Source organism: Prunus avium, chromosome 5 (assembly GCF_965620075.1).
Source record: "Prunus avium chromosome 5, drPruAviu1.hap1.1, whole genome shotgun sequence".
Classification (NCBI taxonomy): Eukaryota; Viridiplantae; Streptophyta; class Magnoliopsida; order Rosales; family Rosaceae; genus Prunus; species Prunus avium.
The window spans coordinates 12,481,424-12,500,803 of NC_142288.1; the positions used below are offsets into that span (position 1 = coordinate 12,481,424).

Below are 19,380 nucleotides of genomic sequence, written 5' to 3' on the forward strand. Positions count from 1 at the left end.
ATGCATGAAGAATTAAAAATTGATGAGAACCTACCTATGGAAAAATGGTGTGTGTGTGTGTGTTTTTTTAATTTTTCTTTTCTATATCTACTGGAGTTTTACGTACTAATTCTGTAATTAATAATTAGTGACGAGAGTTATAATGTTCATGATGTTGTACATGTGATATCCAGTATTATATATGTACTTTTTTCTCAACTAGGAAAAGTGGAGAGTTTATAATTGCTTTTTTCATTCTCAATTTGGAGAAGTTAACCCAAAATTATGCTGCTAATGTGAGGAATTTGTAGCTCCAGTCCAATAGAGTATTTACCACACATCCAAGATCAGAGTAAAAGATAATTTAAAAACCGATGATTAAAGGCTGGCAATGAAAATTACAAGTTATATAGGTCTTTATAACTTTGAGTAGGCAGAGTGTACAAGTGATAGATAATGTGTTGATATGAAATGTCAGTCTTTACCTTTAGAGACAAGGGCAATACTTCTTACATGTTCTATTCAATATTTCTTCGGTAACGATTTCCAAACGAAGATTTATTCGACAAAGGTGTTTTCAACCAGAACTTAGATAACGCTTTCACTCAAACATTTGCCTAGAAAAAATGTTTAACTCGAGGCAAATATTAAAAACATCTGTTATTTTATTGTTTATGTGTCCACAATAATTATTTGATAACATAAATTTTGTTTACCCCTTAACTTGCCTCGACTTTTCAACAATTTTGTCGAGTCTAAACTCACCTCTTCCAATGGTAACAATACAGCACTGTAAACAAAATCTTATGCGTCGATTTGCAAAAATAAAACAAAACTTGAGGAAGCAAATGTTTCTTTCCCTATCTGGATATCTCAAATTCAACACCAATTGGTAAGTGATCGCTTGGGTGACTGAAGTTTGGTAATCCACCATCAAGATCAGATGAGCCTGGTTCCGGAAGCTCAAGAAAACTGACCGGTCTTATGCAGTCAGAAGGGGAAAAGAATATATAGTCAAGTGTACCAGTGAAACCAGGAGTGTAATTTGTAAATGGTGGTTCACCTCGTGTAGTAGCATATGCGCTGCACAAGGGAATAGGTAGATCTACAAAATCTATTGAGGGTGCAGATGAAGAGTTGCCAGAAATAAGGTACTGGTAAACCTGGAATGTTAAAAATGTTAGAACTAGTGGAAGTATTCGAGGTCATTGAAGTAAAATATTTTCTAAGCGACCCAGCTACTCGCCGGCAACTTTAGCTCAGCTTGCAAATCTTTTGCATGTATACTTTTAGGAGCTCTGTACAGATAAGGTAGTACATCTCCACAAACAATTTGTACATTCTTATTTTATCTTTACTCACACTTGCATCAATTTATCTTTTTATTTTTATGTGTACCCCATGCAGGCATGCATCACCACCTGCCTGAAAGGGCCAAGGATAAAACCTAAAGAATCTGAAATTATTCACACAAAGCACATGCAATAGGCAACGCAAAGAGGAAACCAAGTCAACTAAGAAGTGAAAGTGTGTGATAAGCCTTATCCCCTGGAGTACTTCTCTTTCAACAAGCTGCCACCAACTAGAAGAACTAAAAGAAGAAAGTATTTGAGCCAAACTTCGGGCAAGTTTTTACCTCTCATATTAATCTATGTCAATATGGTATCTCACAAGTGCTGCTATTTCCACCCACATGTCCTATTTTCTCAATCCCCCTATGTTCCCACCCCCTATGGTAAATGACTAAAACCCGAAGGATCTGAACTGAACCAATTCAAACAAAACCAAGCCATAGGCAATAGGAAGAAGAAACTGGGTAAATTGAAAGAAGTTTAAGGGCCTCAAACCTTATCCCCTGGAGTTGAATTGAAGTCACCAGATAAAATTAATGAAGGACTGCAGTCAAATCTCTGGGATACCAATGTTTTAAATTGAGCTAAGCGTGATAGAAGATATTTAGCTTGTGCAAGCTTAACGTCAGCCCAGTCTGGATCCCTGAAGCATAAACATCAATACCCTTTACAATTTGAAACAATAAAAAAATATTAAATCCATGCTTATAGGCCAAGATGCATAAACACAACACCACATAGTATAGCAGGAAACAAATAAAAAAGAATAAACAACTTTTACCAGTAAAGGTGTGTGTTTGCCACAATAACAATATGATTAGAAGGATTTTTAAGCTTGAACACTGCCATAATTCCAACACAATCACGCTTCAGTCTGACACAAGGATCATCAGGGTCTCTCTGATCCAGGGCGCTTTGTAATGTTGAACCTGAAGACAGAGTGAAGAAACTGTTACCGGAAACCAGATTGTAGCCATCAATGATCAATAATACTGTGGAAAAATCCGTAACGGGACAAATGGAAGCTGTGATTAAAAGCACCCAAAGAAACACAGGAACCTGGAAAGTGATCAAATTTAAAAACAATGAATAAGTAATACAAGTTACCAATTTTGGGTCCATCTTCTTTGTTTTCGATAGCTTCTTTGTTATTTGGTTTATCATCATCAAGTCTATTTCCATCTAGAATTGAGTCTACAAGATCGTTGTATTCTATTTTCTCCTCTAACAGCAACTCTGCCCTGAAGGACGAAGAACATTTAAACAAGCACAATTAAGATAGTTTTAGATTCAAATTTGAATACATAACACAAAGCTGAGAAGTTTAAAATAGCTGGAGAGGAATAATGTAAATTTGTCACAATATTTATCTCCCGTTGCTAGAGACAATGTTAAAAGTTTTGACATTCAAATAATTGAGCATTAGTATCGACTGCTACATGAGACCATGACATTGATATTGACATTGTAGGTGAGTCCAACAGGGGAATAATATGACTTGCCTAATATTTCTGTAACTTTTTTTAAGAACCCTAATATTTCTTTTCACTTAACCTAACTCTTGTATTTCTTAATCTACTACTTCCCTGCTAGACCTAACTCTTGTATTTCTTATCAGAACAGTTAAAATTTTCGGGGATGAGGTATCCACTAAATACAAAGAGAAAATGTGATCAAGCTAACGTACAATAAAAACGATAAAATCTAGACAAACATCTTTCCAATCTTCAAAATTGACAAACAAATATGGAATTTCCCAAGATTCCGAAGAAACGGAAGCCCAAAATGAAGTACAAAACCTAGTTTATCAAATTCAACCTATGCCCTGCCCCTTTAAAATCTTAAAAATCCTTTCAGTCCTTTCCTACCACACTACCCAGAATACAGCCAGTACCTCACAATTTCATACCACCTTAGCCTTCTTTCCACCCCAAAAGCAGTGTGCCTTTCAGAAAAGAGATCTGAGAAGCTGCTGGAATCACCCAACATAGTGCAGCCCCCCCAAACAATCTTAACCCTAACGCAATGGGACAAAAAGAAATAAATCGTCCACAGTTTCCCTCCTCCTTTGCATATGATATGATCGGGGAGAAGACGAATATTCATCATTGAATCAAGTTACAAATGTTCGCCCTACCATGACCTTTAATCCAAGCAAGGGCACATTGGAGGCACTTAAATTAAACCTTCCAAATCATAGAATAGGGTTGAAACGAAAAAATAGATGGATTATCAAATAACTCCTTGAAATAACATTTACAAGAAAAACTCCCGAAGAATCCAACATCCATCTCCTCCTATCTGGACTAGAGGGCTGAAAATAACAGTTTCCAATGAAATTAGAAAAGAAGTGACCTAGCCAATGTCAGACCCACTCAAGTTTCTGTGAAAGCCTAAACCTCCACTTAAAGGAAGCGAAGAACTGACCATTCTAGATATGTCAAAACTATGGTATATGGACAATCTGTAAAGACACAAAAAAGTTATCGACAGAGTATCCACAACCCAACTCTCTTCTCAAAATCTGACCCTTCATTATCCACCTCAAAATGGCAGCAAGACACAAACGAGTCTAAACCTTGGTAAGTGTCTTTCAAGGAGCAGTGAAATGAACCTCTTAGCGGTGTGAGTCTACAAAGAATACTTTCCATCTTCCTTCTTTGGTGCTGCTATTGGATTAGAATTGTCCATTCTCTTACTAATGAGAGCATGTCATATGAAAACCCTATCCAACAGAAATTTCCTTAACCATTTACCAAGTAATGCCTTATTTCTATTTTACCAAATTGGCAACTCCCAAACCACCCTTCTCTTTAACAGGAAACACTAGCTCCAACTAAGTCATCCTTCTTCCCCTAATCAAAACCTTCCCAAAAAGGTCCTCATCAATTGCTCTATTCAACTGGCCACTTGTGCTGGAATTTTAAAAATAGAGCGATAATAGGTTAGCAAACTGCCTAAAACTGAATGAATCAAAGTTAATCTACCTCTCTTGAGAGAAATGCTTTCTTCCAATCTCCTTTCCACTTTCTTCACCACCAGATCCCAAAAATTACCTACCCATGGATTAAAGTGGAAGCCCCAAGTATTTCAAACGCCAACTCCCCAATCCACTACCCAACGAATTGGCTAAATCAACCACATTACTTTCTTGACTATTCATCCCTGCAATTGAAGACTAGGCCTTGTTATTATCCAGCCCCGATTACAAACAAATTGTCCTATTTTTCTTCTTTCTTATTTTACTATTTTTCTTGATGGCATATCTAGTTAAAAAGTATTTGATTCATACATTTTGGACCGGAAAAAGGAATCAATTAAAACATACATGTCGTGCTTATAAAAAATTCCACATCCATCACGCTTTTGCCCACTTCTCTGAATATAAGAACTATAATAGCCATTGCTCTCCATATTTCCTTTGTAAAAGCTGTCGTACTCATCAACTTCCTGGAAATAATTTTATAATGTTCAAAACACAGGTTATAAATGGGATAGCAAGTATTTAAACTCAATACAGGCAGCCATCAGGAAGGAATGTCAACTCCCCAGTCTAAAAGAAAACTTAAAATGAGATAGCAAAGGCAAGAAAAACAAACCTGCAGGCAGAGAAAGTCAGCGCCAAGGTTCTTCAGAACACTCAAAATTGCCTGTGAGCGAGCTTTCCACCTATAACAAACATATTTCCAAACATAACATTACCAGTTCAGATTATAGTAAACCAGATAAAATCTGAAGGATAAGTATAAAATCTGAACGATAAGAAGTATACATTAACTTTAAATACTTTCAAGTGAGTGTTGTACCAAATACATTGTGACGAATGTCATAACTTAGCCAAATATTTAACTTTCTTGTAATTTTGCGGTTTATTGGTTGCGCACTTAGATGGCCATCTCGTCTATCTTTCTCACAATTCTTTTTTCATTTATTATTTATTACGTTTCCTATTCAAAAAGGAAAAGAAAAGGTCTATCTAATTTTCTTGTGTAGTCTGTCTAGTAATAAGATCAATCATAAGACCAAACTCATTATTTAACAGAATCAAAGGCACTTATATGTGAAATACTTTTATACGCATGGAAGAAAAAATTTCCAAAAAAGACTCCTGGGACTTCGCCAAATGGGCACATATATTACCAAGCCATCAAAAGATAATTGCAATCTGAAGTTAATTAATGTAAAAAAAATGTAAAAACCATGTAGTAGGCATATGCAGCGTTCAAACATACCATATGGGCAAGCAAAAACATACATCTAGTTGTTTTATACATAAAACGATACCCAAATTCTATCTTATACATGGTTCTAAGTTCCTTAGTAGGAAAGATTTTGAGCTATGTATCACTATGACCCAATATTATTATAATATCATGCCAAAACAATAACTAATAATAAAAGGTATTCATATCAATTTTAGAAACCAATAGAGCAACTTATTCAAAAAATGCTTAAGTTATGATTTCTACCTCAGAGAAGGGGATGGAGAGTGTGGAAACAAGGAACTCTTTACATATACCTACACATACAAAAAATAAGTACGAAATTGTTAAACTTAAATGATCAAAATAAGAGAACAGAAATCAAAATATGACGGTTAACATTCACAGGGGATTTTAATTCCCAACATGGAATCTGTAGGGTGTTTCCGCATCAAAAACAAATTATGCCGTAAGACAGGATAAGAGAATTACTAGAACCAAGGACGAGAAAATGAAATGAAATTTACAATAAAACATAAACATATCATTTTGACAGGGAATAATGAGAACATAACATATTCATCAAAGTTTGTCAAACAAATGCACTATGACATACATAATAGAGCCAACACTACAATTTATATCATGGTAAAAATAAATTTGGGCTATTATGAGTTTACTGGGCCCCGGCCTATCTATGTTCCATTCTTGGTGGAAGATTATTTTGAGATTACTGAATCCAGAAGCATAATTAGTTAAGTTAGTTAAGTTTTCCGGCTCAATATTTTCTTTCCATTTGGGCCTTCTGCCCCAATCATCACCAAAAAGAAATAAATTATGTCCCACACACACACAACATTGCATACAATCAATACCATTTGTTCGCATTCATTCCATTGCTGATAAAATTAGAACATAGAAAGTTACAGAATAAAAATAAAAATAAGAGCTGACTTGAGAATGAGAAAATTCTAAATTTTCAGTTTTCCTACCTCTCTAGTACTGTGAAGCAAATGTTATTTGTTTATAGGGTAAACCATGTAGGAACAGGTCGTCATAGAAAGCTAAATAGAAGAGCTGAATTCAGTTGTTTTGTTATACGTAACTTCCATTTAGTTAAATAAAGATAATTATTCTCATTATCCAGTTCTTTGTGTGACACAATGGATCGTCGAATACAAATTCATATGACAAGTACCAAAAGGAACAAACAATAACAAAATGAATTGGACACAAAATGGGAAATTAAGTGAGAGGAGTGAATGCCATAGCCATACCTGAGCCAAAATGTTATACGACACAAGACTAAACCTGATACCTGCAATATCACATCATAGAATTCATGCTTACTGAATATCTTTTGCACCATAAAACACAATGGCCAAAAGAAACAAACCCAAAAATAATCAGATATAAACAAATTAAGAGCATAAGTAAATACCATCAGGTTTACTTATTGAATGGATGGTACTCTCTTCCACAGGAACAAATTTTGGGCATTTTGGTGATGGGGCTGTTGAGCTCATTCTGCTCAAAACACTCCTGCGAAAAATTACAAATTACTAAAAATGGAAAGAGAAAACAAGAAGAAGCTAAAACTGAACCATCATTCTCTGAGTCTCTGACGAGCATTACGTAGTCTGAGTACTTGTGGGAGAGGGAATGGGTAGGCGGGAAACCACAGGAAAAGCCCTTAGCATTGATAGAGAGGTTGAGAATTATGCAGACTAGGTGTTTGTTATAAGGCGGAAGAGGGAACTGGGACTAAAATAAAAATAGTACAAGCGGCGAGGGGGTGAAGAGGGACTTGGGACTAAAATAAAAATAGGACTTGGCAAAAGGAAACATTCGAAATTTGACAGGCTCTTTCATTTTAGTTTTCAGTTTTTAGTTAACACTAGCAAAGGTGCGTGAAATGTGTATAAAGTCGTTTAATAGATAAGGTGCGTGTGGGTTTCGAAATTGCGTGAAATATGTATAAAGTCGTCAAAATACGTAGGAAACATGGAATTATTTATGTGTACATTGAGATCTAAATAGTGGCATCATTCTCAGTTTAGCAAGTTTAAGTTACAAAAAATAAATTAATAAGATGTTCTATGTGCTACTTGTTATGTTAAAATATTGGGTCTGTTTATATATACATTGAGATCTAAACAGTGCCATCATGCTCAATTTGGCAAGTTTAAGTTACAAAAAATAAACTACCAACATGTTTTATATGCTTCTTGTTATGTTAAAATATTGTGCATATTTTAATAGATCAAGCAACTATTAAAACATCAAAATATGAGCAGTCTTGAGCTGCGTATTGTTCAAAAGAGCTTGTATAGGTGTTTATCTATGTGTTACTGGGTGGTGGACGGGAATATTTTTTCATTGATGTTTTCTTGTAAGGGGATCTAGCTCTTGCTGTACAGCTGGCTGATATTCTTTCTTTTTCTTTGCAGAGGTTTTAACTCTGTTGGCATAAAGTTGGAAAATGACAAGCGTTAATTATTATGACAGAATTAAGTTAAAAAAGCAAATAGAACAAACAACAATTTAGATACATCAACCATTATATTAATCTTATGGATAAAAGTATACGCCCAATTTATTAAATCAATTGAAAATAAACTGAAAACAATTGTGACAATTTATTAAATACATATAAGAAAATTAAGCCAAAACACTTGAGATTTAATATAATCAAATCAAGGGGTGTTGACTATGTTGCTATAAACTTGGTAAATAGCAGGTGTTAGTGAGGACAAATGAGAAAATTTTAGTAAAGACAATGGCTATTGTTATAGAATTAAGGCCAACAACATAAACTGCACAAACCACAATTTAAATAATCTATAAATACCTAATGACCTATAAACATAAATAAGATAACCTAGTGACCTAATGAGCAAGTTTGTTACAAAATTAAGATAATCTAATGGAGAAGTAAGCTATAGAAGTAGTAATAATGTATAAACAGCTATATGTTATAAAAGTAGAATAAAGGTAGAAATAAGACGCTATGGGTTATAGTTTTGTTCATTACATTTAAAACATTTAATAACGATGTTTCAAATTTGATATATTTAATTGAAAGTTAGTTCAGATGGGAGCTCTGAAAAAATAAGATAATAAGATAATTTTAATAATCAATAAAAAAAAAAAGTAAATAAATTTATACATTTATTGAAGTTATCAAATATCCATACTCCAACTTCGATAAATATTTTATATCAAATAAAAAAAGAGAAGTTTCTTAATATAAACTAAAATTTGCAGCAATTAAATATTAGAATCGGGAAGAAATTGAAATATATGTATATCACTTGTGTGAACCACATGTAGACCAAATGCTTTAAAATCAAACACATTGGCCCAAAGGAATCAAACCAAATTGCATTCTAAAAGATGTTTGGAAAAAAAAAATCATATTTTAGAAGAAGAGTTGATAAATTTTCTTTGCAATTGAATCATAATTGAAGACAATTACGAGAAAAAGGAAACTTTCCCCAAATTCAATACAATCAACTACCACTTTTTTTGAGAAATGGAATTCATTCATAGAATCAAAGTAGCGTAAATAGAACGACACGAAACAGTGGCCTCGTTAAAACCTTTCGGAGGGTCAAACCTCAGGGTAGGACACACATGTCATAGACTAACAAGAGAGTCTGGAACAGTCACGCAAGACCAATGCTAGAGCAAGATAAAATAAAACAGCAAACTGATACATAGACCTTCGATGGAAAGACCTCCAACGAGAACACTACAACACAATCCAACTGTTAAAAGAGTCCTGCTATGAAATCATAGTCCTTTGCATAGCCACAAGACAATGAGAACATCCGACAGAAAACATAATACACCAAGAAGAAAGAAAACAGCCACTAAGCACTCCATCTCCATCCACCTCCAATAGCAATTTGCGATGAAAGAAGAGAAATCTGCAAGGAGCAACACAAAGAAAAGACCAACCGCAAACAGGTCTGTAAGCACACCATCTTCATCCACCTCCAATAGCGATTTGCGATGAAAAAGAGAAATCTGTAAGGAGCAACACAAATAAAAGACTAACTACAAACAGGCCTGGAAAGAATATATATATATATATAAGTCCCCAAGCACGCCGTATCATCTCAACACTGACAAAGAAATCTCCTATGAAAACATAGTGCTTGATACAGGCGGATAATCAAAGATTAGTTAAGGGGAGAACGAAGAAAACACCATGCAACAATAACAAAACTGGCCTAGACACTTAACCAGAACACAAGGATCAGGCATAAGAGTATTTGCTAAATGCCAAGCCCACGAATACTCCAATAACACATTAAGGAAGGCGTCCAGGAGACTTCATTGGACCAGTCTCCATAGGTTTGTCAAGAAGGACACTAACATCACCCCTAGATTCGTAGTTCCCATCGCAGAGTAACTAGTCAAACCCGTAAAGATGAGTAAAAGGATGCTACTCAACAACCCTAGTTGCCAAAAACCTGGCCTAACATAATGAAAAGGAGGATCAAAACTATAGACCCTAGGTGAAGAGCCACCCACGCCAAATCTCTGGACAGCAGCCATCTTCTCCTGAAGGTAAGGCTTGAGATCGTAGATTGAACTATGGAGAGGGCGTGAGGAAAGCCACCTCCACGGTGACTGCTAACCCCAACGAAGTAGCTTGCACCATAATTGTTGTTGACTTGGAGACTGTCGACACAATAGCAAGAGCAGACCCGCGAAAACTACCATACCAAGGCAACCACCAGAGATGCCGACACATCAAGAAGAAAGAGAACGACGAAACCAACGCCCAGGATCTGAGAGAGACAACAACGAGACCAGCACCCTAAAGTCGAAGAGAGGAGTGACGACAACGACTCGACGTGGAACAAAGACGGCGGCGACTTGACGTGGAAGAAAAGTGACTCGACCTTGTCAAGTCGAGGAGGGTGATGACGGCGGCTAAACGTGGATGAAAACAAGGGTAGTTAGGCCAAGGAGGGGATGACAGCTGAATAGGAATAACCTAAACCCTAATATTTGAAGCACGGCTCTCCTCGCGAAAGGAGAGAGTGACCCGAGAATAACTCTAATTATATTTTATCTTTGTATAGGCAACTTCACTACTTCCCAAAGAGAAAAATGTTAGCGAGATCCTAGTGTAATTAGGAGATTTACTTCCTAGTATATTAGGATTCTATTTATTTTTCTTTTGTATATATTTTATGTAATTAGGACTTTATCTTATTTTCTAGTATAACCTTGCTAGGGTTTGTAACCTTGTATTATAAATACCTCATTTCGGAGAATGAAATACAACCTGGAAATATTCTACCCATATTGTTTGACTTGGCATCAGAGCCAACTTTTCTGGTGACCTGTGTTTTGTGCCCACCTGTATTCTAGCCCTATATATATATATTTTTTTTCTACCTGTGTCTTGTGTGCCCTCTTGGATTTGTGTGTTGTGTTGACGTGTTCGTGCCTCTACTGTGTTCGTGCCTGTCTTCGTGCATCTGCCGTATTTGTGCCTTTGCTATGTTCCGCTGTGTACTCTGTTGTGTTCATGCCTCTACTGTCTTCGTGCCTATCTTCGTGTATTTGCCGTATTTGTGCTTCTGCTGTGTTTCGTTGTATACTCTGCCATGATCTGTTGAGTTTCTGCTGCAATCATGGGTGATAACTCTATTGTTGGTGCTGTTGCTGCTGCTTCTGCAAATTTGCGTGTTTCTGACCCTATTCCAGGAATGGCTCAAATACTTGGATAATTGACATTGGTGCTTCTGATCATATAACTTATGATGCTAAATTTTTTGATGAGTTGTCTAGTAACACCCGTGACCCATACATAACTAGTGCTAATGGCTTGCCCTCTCCAATTACTAGCAAGGGTAAAATCTCTCTCACTCCTACTCTGTCCTTGTCTCGTGCGTTATTAGTTCTCAATATCCATTGTAACTTATTATCTGTTGGTCGATTACGTGATACACTTATTGCTTTTGCTACTTTCTATCCTACACATTGCGTTTTTCAGGATCTTAAGACTCACGAGACGATTGGGCATGGTAAACGGATATGGGGTTATAATATTTGACATTGCCTTTTGCACCAGTTTGTGATCGTGTCGTTAATACTGTTCAAAGTTGCAGTGTTAAAGAAAAACAGCAAATTTGGTTATGGCATCGTCGCTTGGGACAACCGTCATTTGGCTACCTTAAGCGTTTGTTTCCATCTTTATTCCGCTCTTGTGATGAGTCCAGTTTTAAGTATGAGACATGTATTTTGGCCAAAAGTCATCGCACTATGTTTCCTTTGAGTGACAATAAAGCTGCTAAGCCTTTTAATTTAGTGCATTCTGATGTGTGGGGTCCGACTCGCGTTACTTCGAACGGATTTCGTTGGTTCATTACATTTATTGATGATTGTACTCGACTCACTTGGGTTTTCTTGCTGAAAAATAAAAATGATGTTGCTTCGATCCTTCCAGAGTTTTGGACTATGGTGTCTACTCAGTTTCATGCTTGGGTCAAAGTATTCCGGACTGATAACGGAGGAGAATATGTGAATAATACTTTGGCGTCTTTCTTCCGTGCTCAAGGTATTATTTACCAAACGACAACCCCTTTTACCCCTCAACGAAATGGTGTGTCTAAAAGAAAGAACTGACAATTGCTTGAAGTTGCCCGCTCACTCATATTGGATATGTCTGTTCCCCATCATCTTTGGGGGCATGTTGTTCTATCTGCTGCCTATTTAATTAATCGTACTCCTAGCCGGGGTCTTGATTTCAAGACTCCGCGTGATGTGTTTGGTGACCATGTTTCCCCTGTCTCCGTCTCCAAGTAGCCTCCTAAATTTTTTGGGTGTGTTGCCTATATTCATGTCTACTCTCATCAACGGAGTAAACTTGATCCTTGTGCTCTACGATGTGTCTTTATTGGTTACTTTTCTACTCAAAAGGGTTATAAGTGCTATCATCCACCTACCCAGAAGGTGCATGTTACTTTGGACGTGACTTTCCATGAAGAAGTGTCCTATTATATCTCTCCATCCTCTCCATTTCAGGGGGAGAGGGGGAGTGAATTGGAGAGTCTTGGATTGGAGAATCTAGAACTTGAATTGGAGAATGATGTGTTTGAAGATACTGCTCTCAAGAAGGAAACGATCCGTCGCACTGAAGCAAACCATCAGTCACCCATATCTGAAGATGAAACATGTGGTCTCTGTGAAGAAACGACCGGTTGCCCTTTGGAACTTGACCGATCGCCCATATCTGGAGATGAAGCAAGTACTCTCGGTGTCGAAATGACTGGTGGCATTGAAGCAAGCAACCAGTCGCCTGTATCTGAAAATAGTGACAATGATTCTTGTATGGATGAGTTCGATGCGATAGCCCCCCTCTGCCTTGCCAGTGCCCCAATCTACTCATGATAGTGAATCAAGTGAGGTAATTCCTAATGATCTATCTGTGTCAACTTATCAGTTACCCCCACGAACCACTCGTGAGAAACCTAAAGTACAATATTCTCCTGATTGACATGCCAAGTCTAAATATCCCATTAGCCATTATGTGTCAACTCATCGTTTGTCTAAGTCATATGCATCATATTTGTGTCAATTATCTAGTGTATGTGTGCCAACTAAGTTGCAGGATGCTTTATCTAACCCCAAATGGATGGATGCCATGAATGTTGAAATGAATGCCTCGAACAAGAATAAAACATGGGATTATAGTTCATTTGCACGAGGGAAGAAAGCTGTTGGATGCAGATGGGTGTTTACTTTGAAGCATAAGGTTGATGGTTCCATTGACCGTTACGAGACTAGATTGGTAGTAAAGGGTTATACTCAGACCTATGGAGTGGATTATTTGGAGACCTTTACTCCAATGGCAAAGCTTAATATTGTGCGTGTACTATTGTCCCTGGCTGCTAATTGTGACTGACCCTTATTGCAATTCAATGTCAAAAATGCATTTCTACATGGTGACCTCAATGAGGAGATTTACATGGATCTCCCTCCTTGTATTCCTATAACCTCTAAGGAAGGTTTTGTGTGTAAGCTGCGGAAGTCCTTATATGGATTGAAGCAGTCTCCAAGAGCATGGTTTGGGAGATTTGCAGTATCTATGAAGAAATTTGGGTATGTGCAGAGTAACTCAGACCATACTTTGTTTCTAAAGCATCATAAAGGTAAATTGACAGCTTTAATTATTTATGTTGATGATATGATTGTGACTGGAGATGATCAGGCAAAAATGCAAAATCTTCAGAAGTATCTGGCTTCCGAGTTTGAGATGAAGTCATTGGGTGATTTGAAGTACTTTCTTGGGATTGAAGTTGCTAGATCTAAACATGGTATCTTTCTGTCACAAAGAAAGTATATTTTGGATTTATTTGCAGAGACTGGAATGTTGGATTGTAAACCAATTGATACCCCTATTGAACAGAATCATAAGTTGGGGTTGTATCCTAATCAAGTCCCTACAGATAAAGAGCGTTATCAACGACTTGTGGGGAAATTGATTTATTTAGCTCATACATGTCCTGATATTGCATATGCAGTGAGTGTAGTGAGTCAGTTTATGCATTCTCCTAGTGAACATCATATGAGTGTTGTGATGCACATTTTGAGATACCTGAAAGTAACTCCTGGCAAGGGGTTAATGTTTTGCAAGTATGGTCATACAGATGTGGAAGGGTATACAGATGATGATTTGGCTGGTTCAGCCATTTCATGTTTTTAGGTGGTAATCTTATTACTTGGAGAAGTAAGAAACAAAAGGTGGTGTCTCGATCTAGTGCTGAAGCCGAGTATCATGGGATGGCTCAAGGCGTATGTGAATTACTATGGTTGAGAAGATTGTTGAGAGATCTTGGTTTTGGACCACAGAAACCTATGGATTTATATTGTGACAATAAGGCTGCAATTGCAATTGCCCATAACCCGGTGCAACATGATCGTACAAAGAATGTGGAGGTTGATCGAAATTTCATTAAAGAGAAGTTGGATGCGAAGATTGTTTCCTTCCTGTTCGTCAGTTCTGATGCAAAAGCTGTTTCTTCCAGTATCTTCCTCAACTCGCTTGACAAGTTGGGCATGCGCGACATCTTTGCTCCAACTTGAGGGGGAGTGTTAGCGAGATCCTAGTGTAATTAGGAGACTTACTTCCTAGTATAATAGGATTCTATTTATTTCCCTTTTGTATAGATTTTATGTAATTAGGACTTTATCTTATTTCCTAGTATAACCCTGCTAGGGTTTGTAACCTTGTATTATAAATACCTTCTTTCGGAGAATGAAATACAACCTGGAAATATTCTACCCATATTGTTTGACTAAAAAGCCTCACGTACTATCTTTTATCGTAGAGAAATTGAGTAGGGAAAGAAGCTATGAACAATGAAATACTATGCATGTAATGTGTATGTTAGTGAGTTGAATGAATTGAAAAGGAAAGAGCACAAACTCTAATGTGGGAGTAGGAGAGGCGGTTTTGGAACTGCCTTGGGCTGTTTTCTTCTTCAGACCGATAATTGGTAAATTGTCAAAATCTGACACATTTTCTTCTACGATTTTCACAACAATAGTTTCCTCATATTTCTTTTTAGCTGCAAGATCACTTAGAGAGATTCAAAATAGAGGAAAAAGAAAAGTATTAGTAAATGTTAATGTGAAAATATTGATACGAAAGAGTTAATTGTTATATAAATTCTAACATTTTCAGTTTTTTCCTTGTGAAAGAGGTGAAAAGACTCTCTTAGTATATACCTCTTTTTTGAATATGAAATAGGCTCTGCTGAAAAAGGGTTGGGTGAGACAATAAGAGATGCAGGCGGAGCATGCTTTGAAAGAATTGGGGGAATGGGCTGAAGCATTTAGGCAACAATATTTTTTTTCTTCTAATGTTCACCTAAGTTTTTATCAAATGCCTCTGATCCTAATTCAAGAAGCTATACTTTCTCATCAAACACAGCTTGAATATGCAAATCGTTTCTATTTGAATCGATTTTTATGCTCCCAAATTGAAGTTGGAAAATTTTAAATTGGCCTCTTGTTTGTAGAATTGCATGTGGGAACTCTTGCTAGTCGGTATAACCTTTCTGAACAACCAATTCATTACAAGAAGTTCCAAACAATTGTTATGCTGCTCTTCCAATAATCATAGCATTCGTTTCGTCAGTTGAATCCTCAAGAACCAAACTCACTTTAAACCTATATGTAAAATTCATGTAATGTTTTAATAATCTAAGATAATTGTGTTTAAACTTGATGAAAAAATAAAATGAAACTCATTGTTAATATTTACATTACCAAGAGAGAGGAATTTGATTGTTGTGTTTGGGACACAAAAGATGGTCAATGTGGGTTTTCTAAGAGCATCCACAGTGGGGGGGGTGTATTTTTGGAGGTGTAAAGTCACTTTTACATCCCCTTTACACCTCCGGGGGTTGTAAATGTGATTTTTGCTCAAATGGGGAAGATGTAAATCTAAAGATGTATAATTGATTTTGCTCACTTTTGTCCATATTTTCTCACTTTTTATCATGTAGGCCCCACTTGCAAGGGATGTAAAAAAGTCATCTCACAGTTGTGATGCAAATTTATAATCGTTTACACCTCCCCACTGCAGGTGATTTCGATCACAAATGATGTATATTTAATATACACCTCATTATACAACCCCCCACTGGAGATGCTCTAAGTTGTTTAGCATGATGGGCATGCTCTGTACCACAATCCATTATGTGTATTAAAACGTGTAATGGCTACTCTGCATAAAATAAAAGCGTCCTACAACATGTTTAAACAAACTTGTTAATAAAATGATAACAATTATAAAATACATAGCGGTAAGAGAAAATTGAAATAAATTCTAGTATGAATAATTTATAAGGTTGTATGTTGAATTAAGAATAATAGAGAGATAAAAGAAGAAAGTTGGTGTTTTTACCTTGTATAGATCCGGATCAAGAACCTTCAACTCTTGTACAGATAGATAGCTTTTTAGCAGTTTCTAATTCTTGAAGTCTCATCGGTTGAATTGTAGAAAGAGGCACCATTTTAATAGCGTGTGTAGAATAATGGAGAGATAAAAGAAGAAAGTTGGTGTTTTTACCTTGTATAAAGCTTATATATATATATATATAAAATAGGATGTTAGTGTCGGTTAAAGGAGAAACAAAGTTGTATGTTAGCATAAAAAAGATAAAAACAGCATACATCATTTTGTATGCGGCCAAATCTTGTATATTCGGATTGATGAAAATCAATGTTGACATGCTGCTGTTTAGAACAATTTTTCCTACGTGTTTATAAATGACAAATCAGATTTTATTTTATTTGAGATGAAGTGTGAATAATGGAAATAAGGAAAAATAAGTTGAATGCCTTGGAATTGTTTGACCGTGAGGCTTGTAAAAACCGTAATTATTGGTGGCGCCAACTGCTCTAGAGCTTGGAAATCAAACGCTCTTGCAGTGTCTCCCCATAGTGTTATTCTAACATCTTCTTTTTTGGATGATCAGATGTGAAGGAAAAAACATTTTAGTAAGAGGTATAATAGTTTGAAAATTTATAGACATTTTGTTAACATTTGTACATGATATTTTGAATGTAAACTTCACATTTGGTCTCAAGTCTTCCATTGCCAACTATTTTTTCTTTCAAAGGCTGTATAGCATTGATGTGTCCCAAAACATCTTGCAATTTGACAATGCATAAGGTTATTGAAATGCATAAAAATTGTTGATAAATACATATTATACATAAATGCATATTTTTGGAGAATATGTAATGTATCACTTATGAGGATGTCATTTGTCTATGCGAGAGAACAATTGAGCATAATGAAGAAAATAAAATCGATGTCGCGGAATCTGTGGGTGAACACTTGAGAGTTCGGTGAAAATTGTTCTTGCATTAAAGAACAAATGTGCAGCATGTGGAACCCAATTTTCCATTTCCACGCATGCAGTTGAAAAGAGACGTGAAAAATGGAATGTTTGAAAGCTTCCCGCTCCTTACACTAGTCATATGAAAACACGTCGTACAACAAAGTGGCATCTAAGTAAGCATCATAAGGAACCATGGGAGCCCTAGGGTTATAAAACGTCAAGTGTTAACCCATAAATTGGAAAGCAACTAGCAATGATGACGACATAGACTTGTTCATTTATATTTTTAATGATAATGATAAATCCACGTAGTATGACCAAAATTTCCAATTTTCATACATTAATCAATCTTCTCTCAAGTCTCCTCCGTGATTATATTCTTAACACTTGTCTTGATCCTTGGATGTAGCACGAACCCATAATAGAAACGGAGGGAAGACATTATCTAAAAATTGAAGAATTGTTGTGTATGAGGCCAAAGAAATGGCTTACCATTTACTAAAGTACATCCTACATGCAATAAGGGGGGGTTATATAGTCCCTAGACTCTTATGTAGGTTGATAAGCATAAAAAGGTAAATAAGCAAAATTTCAACATACACACATATCGTGGAGCACGTGATCTCCCTATATTCGAAAACCACATTAACAGGAGATTGCAACTTATAACTTCCTAATAAAGGTCCATGAGCATATCTTGGGTTCCGAAATTACTCCTACATCATAAAAACAAAATAACAGGGGATTAGAATTTATAACTTAGTTTCTACACACATAATAAAGGTCAATAACCATATTTTGGGTTTCAAAATTACATCATACATCTAAAAAACAAAATAACGGGGGATTAGAACTTATAACTTAGTCCCTCCCTCCACACATAATAAAGGTCCATAAGCATATTTGGGTTTCAAAATTATATCCTACATTCAAAAAATACATTAACAAGGGATTAGAACTTATAACTTAGTCCTAACAAACAAAATAAAAGTCCACAAGCATATAAAAGAAGACAATGAAAATGTCAACTTACCTGGTGGCTCATGGAGCCTGCTTTTCTAATATATTAACCACTTGATACAACTCGATTTTGTCCCACTTAGTTGACCCAGCATTAACATGCTGCACATATTTCTTAGATAATTCAAAGTCGATCTCTATCTCGCCGTTGTAAATATTGTACTTCAAATATAAATACTCCAATGATTTTTTGTACTGCATCTTCACTAGATCTTACTTAGATAAGAGTACATATGAATTCCAACATGTAGCACTCCATAAGATCCCTTCTCACATCAAACAAATTTTGCCTTCTTGCAAACCTAAATTCAATAAAACCCAAAATAATTATATTATTTAAGACCAAAAAAAAAAGAGTGAAACTTAGTTTATTCTTTTTTTTTTTTTTGTATTACCTTTGTTGTCTTGTGTGCCAAGAAAACACACTTTTTACAAAATGAACCTTGGAGCACATATTGTAGTTCCTGTGAGTATCCTTCTGATGTGCAACAAGACCAATATTGGTGGTAAATGTTGAACCTTGTGGACAAAGGTTGCAGTGAAAGATGGTGCCAGACATGTTCAAAAGCTCTAAAATTAAATCAAATACATGTTAGAATGTGATAATATAAATAGAAAAGAGAAAGAAAGAAAGAAAAGAGAAAGAATTCGTGGGTCATACAAATAAAAGCACAAACACATGGATGAAATGCGGTGCACACCCAATTGATCTGATGATGATACTTAGTTACCCCTTTTAGTGAGGATCATTATGATTGATCCTTAGGGCTTCCACAAGCCATGAGTGACACCTATAAGTATGTAATAGTTACCCAAGCTAATATAGAAATGGCTCATATCTTAGAGTATTCTCTCTCTTCATTGAAAGACAAAATCCCTTGTTATACAGTCACATGCCTCTGTGAATCAATCGAGGACCCTAACGGTGTCTGAGCCAAGTCCATA

The 19,380-nt window shown here is 36.1% G+C and overlaps 1 protein-coding gene and 1 pseudogene across 1 annotated transcript; both read right to left on the reverse strand.

The window, feature by feature from the left end:
• Nucleotides 1–608: 608 nt before the first annotated feature.
• LOC110772750 (DNAse I-like superfamily protein) lies at nucleotides 609–7,424 on the reverse strand. Its single transcript, XM_021977216.2, has 10 exons — nucleotides 7,169–7,424; nucleotides 6,975–7,075; nucleotides 6,811–6,851; nucleotides 5,801–5,850; nucleotides 4,931–5,000; nucleotides 4,660–4,781; nucleotides 2,439–2,572; nucleotides 2,113–2,260; nucleotides 1,827–1,974; nucleotides 609–1,142 (listed from the first exon to the last, which is right to left on the reverse strand). Exons 1-10 carry the CDS (start codon nucleotides 7,231–7,233, stop codon nucleotides 840–842), a joined length of 1,182 nt encoding a protein of 393 aa, XP_021832908.1. The 5' UTR covers nucleotides 7,234–7,424; the 3' UTR covers nucleotides 609–839.
• A 7,996-nt stretch (nucleotides 7,425–15,420) lies between these two features.
• LOC148294328 (replication protein A 70 kDa DNA-binding subunit B-like) lies at nucleotides 15,421–17,481 on the reverse strand (annotated as a pseudogene).
• Nucleotides 17,482–19,380: the final 1,899 nt, after the last annotated feature.